This window comes from Sinocyclocheilus anshuiensis, unplaced genomic scaffold, assembly GCF_001515605.1.
Source record: "Sinocyclocheilus anshuiensis isolate Anshui unplaced genomic scaffold, SAMN03320099.WGS_v1.1 scaffold1415, whole genome shotgun sequence".
In the NCBI taxonomy this organism is placed as follows: Eukaryota; Metazoa; Chordata; class Actinopteri; order Cypriniformes; family Cyprinidae; genus Sinocyclocheilus; species Sinocyclocheilus anshuiensis.
Genome location: NW_015536595.1, coordinates 63813 through 70409, shown reverse-complemented (window position 1 = coordinate 70409; position 6597 = coordinate 63813). Strand labels below are relative to the sequence as shown.

Below are 6597 nucleotides of genomic sequence, written 5' to 3'. Positions count from 1 at the left end.
AACAAAGAGTGAAAAATTGAAGGGGGTCTGAATACTTTCCGTACCCACTGTATATATATATATATATAATTTTTTTAAATCATGCATTTGTTGAAAATTAAAAAACATCTTGGATTTCCTTGAACTTTAATATAACTCAACTGATTCAAATAAAAAAATTATATATATATATTTGGAAACATCATGCTTTTGTTGAACATTAAAAAAAAAAAAGTATATAATTCAACTGAAAAACAAGAAAGAAAAAAAAAACAAAGTAAAAACAAATAATAAAATGCATTATAAATGTATACACATTTAAATAACTATTAAAAAATATATATTTGTAAGCATCATGCACTTGTTAAACATTAAAACTTTTAACTTGAAATATACTTCAAATGAAACATTTTTTTATAATATAAATATATACACATTTAAATAAACATATAATAATAATAATAATAATAATGAAAAATAAACTAGAGTGAAATAAATTAGATGTAGGTGTAGCATGAGATAAATGCTACTGAACTTACATATACAGTATATTAACAGGTGCTTATATCCAAGCGACTTACAAAGGAACATCATAGACAATTAGTCCTAATATTTGCAGAAAAGCAGCATTGGTTTGCATGTTTGTTTGTGTTGTTGTTGTATAGAGAGGAATGGACCAAAGCCATCCAGACCGTGTCCGACAGTCTGCAGAAACAAGAGCAGGAGATGATGGACGTGTCTCCAGAACACATGGACATGGAGATGTTTCTGACCAAACCTCGGCTCAAAGTGGTACTTAACAGACACTATAATAACAATAATAAACACAATAATCATATGTGACCCTGGAGCACAAAATTTAAATGTGTATATATTTATATTATAAAAAAATGTTTCATAAGGGTCAATTTTTCGAAATTGAGATTTATACATCATCTGAAAGCTGAATAAATAAGCTTTCCATTGATGTATGGTTTGTTAGGATAGGACAATATTTGAAAATCTGGAATCTGAGCGTGCAAAAAAATCTAAATATTGAGAAAATTGCCTTTAAAGTTGTTCAAATGAAGTTCTTAGCAATGCATATTACTAATCAACAATTAAGTTTTGATATATTTACAGTAGGAAATGTACAAAATATCTTCATGGAACATGATCTTTACTTAATATCCTAATGATTTTTGGCATAAAAGAAAAATCTATAATTGTGACCCATACAATGTATTGTTGGTTATTGCTACAAATATACCCCAGCGACTTAAGACTGCTTTTGTGCTCCAGGCTCACATATGTGTTCTTAACTTTGGGGTCGCACACAAAACAGACTGAAAATAATAAGCGCAACATATTTTTAATGAAATGAATGTACAACATTTCAGTTCAGTATTTTCTTTATCTTTCATGATACTCAACTCTACTCTAAATTATGCAACAATGTTTTTTCTTTTTTCTTCGGCTGGTGTGTGTTTCAGACTATGCACGACTTCGAATACCTCAAACTGCTGGGAAAAGGCACTTTTGGGAAGGTGATTCTGGTGAAGGAAAAAGCAACGGGAAAATATTACGCCATGAAAATCCTCAAGAAAGAAGTGATTGTAGCCAAAGTGAGTACAGATATGAGAAATATTAGTGTGTACTTAACCTGATTTTGAGCCCAGTTTTGTCTGCAGTGGAGTTAAAGATCTTCTAAACTCATCATTGAAGGATCGGTTTGATGTGGAGAGAAATGTTGGAGATACTTGACTGATAAACTATATATTTTTAAAGGAATATCACAGAATTTTTCTTCCATGTTTTAATTTTAACAGTAAACTGGCGCTAAACTTTTTGCTCAAAAATAAAAGGAATTGTTAATTTTCAGTTGGTTATGTTTTAAAAGATGAATTAAATGTCACATTTGTAATGCATTAATTTGAATACCACAGTTTTTGATTTTGAATAATGATTTTGGATTAAATCATCAATACAAAAAAATTAAAACAGAATTTCTGAAAACATAACACATTTCATAGGGCCATATTATTGTAAAAATGTTAATAAATTATAAAATTGTTAAAGTTATATAAATTTGATTGATTAGACATGTTTTTCGATTATTATTCAAATTTAATTAAACCATTAAAACAGAATTGAACCAGAAAAAAATGAAGATGGAAAACTTAGAATATGGGGGAAATAAAACAGAATTTGGGAAAAAATAAAACGGCTCTAAAAATGTAATATTTGTTAAGTTGTAGTAAAATTGTAAACGTTTCATGATTTCAAGTAATTAGACATGCTTTTTGATTGCTAAGATTTAATGGTTAAACTTAACTGAAAAATTAAAAATCGAAAAATATTAAAATGTAAATAGATGGAATTGAGAAAAATTCTAATTAAAAAAAATAATTTGGGAAAAAATAAAACATTTCAGAGGGCCCATATTTTTTAACTCAACAAATTGTTATTAAATTGTATAAGTTTCATGATTTTAATTAATTAGACATGCATTTGGAATAAAATTAAAAATGGAAAAACAGAATCCAAAAAAAACAACAGCATTAAATTAAAAAAATTTCATAGTGCCCTAAATAATTTTTTTATTTTTTGAATAAACTGATAAGGGATTGTTGTTAAATTGCATACGTTTCATGGTTTCAACTAATTTGGCATGCTTTTTAGATTAATAGAATTGAATTTAGCCAATAGTTAAAATTAAATGAAAAGTTGAAATAAACCTAGAAAAATAAAAACTCGTATAAGTACAATGGCGGGCGGATAATTTGAAGTTTGAGCTCATCCGCGCATCTCTACACTACACTGACCTGGGTCACCAGTAGCAAACAATGGAGCACGCTCTGCTGGACAAACTAAGTAATTACACCATTAGGAAGCATTTAATCTGCGTTATATGTTCTGGCTCATATTGGCCGATAATATCGGCTAAGCGATATATCGGTCAGGCTCTAGTATTTTTATCTGTAAACTCTGAGTTTCAGAGTAGATTCAGAGCTGACAAACCCAAACAAAACCAGCCCGCTTTAGATCAGGTTCAGTGGCTCTGCAGAAAACAGCCGATCACACCAAACATGAGCCAGTTTGATTCACTCATCATGAGAGAGGCAGAATAATTCAGCTCTCTACCGAAGATTAAGAGATCGTTATGAAAGATATCAGGAATTTTTTTTTTACCATAGAATTTTTATTGTTGCAAATTGCATTTTTACATTTTATACCACCCCACCCACCATATACGACCCTACCCAGCACCAACAAAGCAATACCCAATTAGAACACAATGACATCTGAAAAAAATTAATTAAAAAAAAAAAAATATATATATATCTATATTTTTTTTTACAAAAAATACAAATACAAACTACAAAAAATACATAAAACAAATTAATAATAATAATAATAAAATAAGGGGTATACATATATACCGCCACTCAATCCACGTCTAAGATTTGTAAATCATTAAAGAATGTGATAAATTGTTGCCATTTTTCAAAAAAAGATTCCCCCCTACCTGTGATATTGTAGTAAAATTTACATAAGATTTAATTTAATACTCAAATAAACTTTACACGACACACTAGGCAGGGCCTATTTTTTATTTAATTTTTTAAAGTTTTTATAATATATATATATAATTTTTGATGCACTATTCAGAGTGGAAGTGAAAAATATTTAGTGTCTGAACTCTAAAAACATCCCGGGATGCAGCGCATGAAGTTGTGATATGAGCGGGTTTGATCAGGACATCGTTGTCTGTGTGTGGTGTGTGTGTTTCAGGATGAAGTGGCTCACACACTCGCAGAGAACCGTGTGCTGCAGAACTCCAAACACCCCTTCCTCACGGTGAGACCCTCCTCCTCCTCCTCCTCTCTGTCTATCATCCACACTAAGAGCCGCTTCAGTAATGATTCATAGCAGGAGGTCAGAAGTGGCTCAGATCTTTCAGAGTTTGTTTTTCTGGTCTGCTGTTATCTGTTTAACTGGCTGATGTTAAACGGGGTTCTCATGGAAATCTGTCTGTTTGTGCACAAGTGTGTGCAATCAAACGTGTTCCAGATTAAACCACAGAGGAAACTTGCTTTATCAAACTTCCTTATTTATTTTTGCATGACTGTTCCTTTAATAAGTGATTTTCTTCCTCAACATTTGTGTGCATAGAAACATTCTTAAATCAAGATATGATGCAAAATGATGTATTAAATTTTTTGCCTGAGAATTTATGAAAATTAAATGTTTATGCTTAAACCTGCAAAAATAAATAAAGAAATAACCTGCCACTGGTGTCAGAAAAATAAATGTTTTCTCTTTGAATTTTGTTTATTTTTCTGACTCCACTGGCAAGTTTTAAGTAAAAACACACTTCATTCTGATTAATTTCCTTGAAAAAATATTTAATATATCATTGTACACATAAATTTATATAGATTTATTAATGTTTAGATTTAGTAAAAATATTATTTTTTTACATACATTTTTTTCCCTTATTTATTATTATTTGATACAAAGAACATTATAAAATATTATGATATATATATATATATTTATACACACACATACACAAAAACTTTTCTTAATATATATGTATATATTAAATTATCATAATATTTATTCATTACTAATTAACAGTTATTGCATACATTGTTGTTTGTATTCCAATGTCTTTATCATATATACATTTTTTATCATATATATTATAATTATGATGATGATGATGATGATTATTGAATACACTGTTGTTGGTATTTGTGTAGGCTCTGAAGTACTCTTTCCAAACCCACGACCGCTTGTGTTTCGTCATGGAGTACGCAAACGGAGGAGAGGTGAGGATCTCATCAGACGAGCTGGTTTACTGTGATCTGATGCTGTAATCGTGCAGCACTCCTTCCTCCCGCAGCTTTTCTTCCACTTGTCTCGGGATCGGGTTTTCTCAGAGGATCGCGCGCGTTTCTACGGAGCAGAGATCGTGTCTGCGCTCGACTACCTGCATTCAGAGAGAAACGTGGTCTACAGGGACCTGAAGGTCAGGAGCTCACCTGTTATAACTTATTATAACATATCTGGTCCTGCTGATCATACAGCATCATTTCATCACTAATAAACCGGTCACTTATTGATGAATCTCACAAAAACACGTGCAGGTCATATTTCACACGCATTAATGACAGTTCAGCATGTTTTCCACCCAAATTGCAGTATAATATAAATGTGTGCTTTTTAATTTATGACACTATTTTTTACTGTATTATAGCAAAATATGACTGTAATCATTTTTGTATTTTAATCAACTGTAAATTAAATGTTAAATTACATCAATTACATTTTATGTTTTCAAAGCATTATAATGAGGTGAAATGTGCTAAAATAACAAAAATAATTAAAAAATATATATAATATTAATACTATATATGTATATATATATATATGCACACACACACACATATATATATATATATATATATATATGAAAATGTAACATTTTTTAATAAAAAATACTACTAATAATAAATTGTATATTAATTAAATTGTGAAGTACAGTTATGAGTTGTGATAGTATTTTGTTTGATACATTAAAAAAAGTAAATATATTTATATTTATTTTTTTATTTTATAATATTATTATTGTATTACAATAAGACTGAAAAATAATTAATTCAAATGTAGTAATTAAAATTTATTGCAAAAAAGTGATATTTTTATTCATTCATACAGACGGAAAAAAAATGCCACAATACAAAACAAATCTTAAATGTCCCAAAAAAAAATCATCTGTATTTAGTATAATAACATTTTAAACTTGTGTTCTTAAAGCACCTTTAACGGTGCATTGTAATGAACACCTTTGGCTTAAAGAAAGTCTGTGTTAAAAACTTGTTAATAATAATAATCACAGTAAAGGAGTTGGTGCATTAATAGAGAATCACAGGTGTGTGTCCAGTGTATTGATGTGTGTTTTGTGCCGGTGTTGTGTCCAGATGATGATGATCCTGTAGGTCAGCAGAAGCAGTGCTTTGCTTTCTCTGGTTCAGAGCCGCTCAGGTTCATGGGAAAGTGCCGCTGTAGCAGGACACTGTTTGTGCTGACTGCGTTCCTGAGCCGCTGTGTGTGTGTGTGTGTGTGTGAGAGAGAGAGAGATACAGCTGCCATGTGACTGAGACGTGCTGATATTAAACCCCTCTCTCACACACGCACAAAGTCACACAGTCACACAGTCACACACTCACACACTCACACACACACACTCACGCACGCGCACACACACACCACACTCTCTCACACACACACACACACACACACACACACACACACACACACTCTCTCTCTCTCTCTCACTCACACACACACACACACACAGATGCAGTCTTATTTCCATTTGAAATCAGGTTCATTTGGAGATACATTTCAGCTGGGTTATTGTGTTGAATTGAGTTACATTTTTTACATTTTATACATTTTCATATCACAAACACAACAGAAGCCAGGCCAGAAAATCACTGACAAGAACTGGATTTAGAGTAATTTAGTGCAACGGATTGTTTAAAAGGGTCATATCATATGATGTTGCTAAAAAGAACATTCTTTTGTGTATTTGGTGTAATGAAATGTGTTTATGCGGTTTAAGGT

General features: G+C 30.9%; 1 protein-coding gene across 1 annotated transcript in view; it reads left to right on the top strand.

Annotated features, from left to right (window-relative positions):
- The window catches only part of akt1 (v-akt murine thymoma viral oncogene homolog 1), a 59684-nt gene that overhangs the window by 34771 nt on the left and 18316 nt on the right, over window positions 1-6597 (top strand). Inside the window, exons 5-9 of the mRNA XM_016506319.1 lie at window positions 645-771; window positions 1452-1583; window positions 3754-3819; window positions 4728-4796; window positions 4871-4996. Of these exons, the coding sequence (XP_016361805.1) occupies window positions 645-771; window positions 1452-1583; window positions 3754-3819; window positions 4728-4796; window positions 4871-4996 (520 nt within the window). The remainder of the gene's footprint in view (window positions 1-644; window positions 772-1451; window positions 1584-3753; window positions 3820-4727; window positions 4797-4870; window positions 4997-6597) is intronic.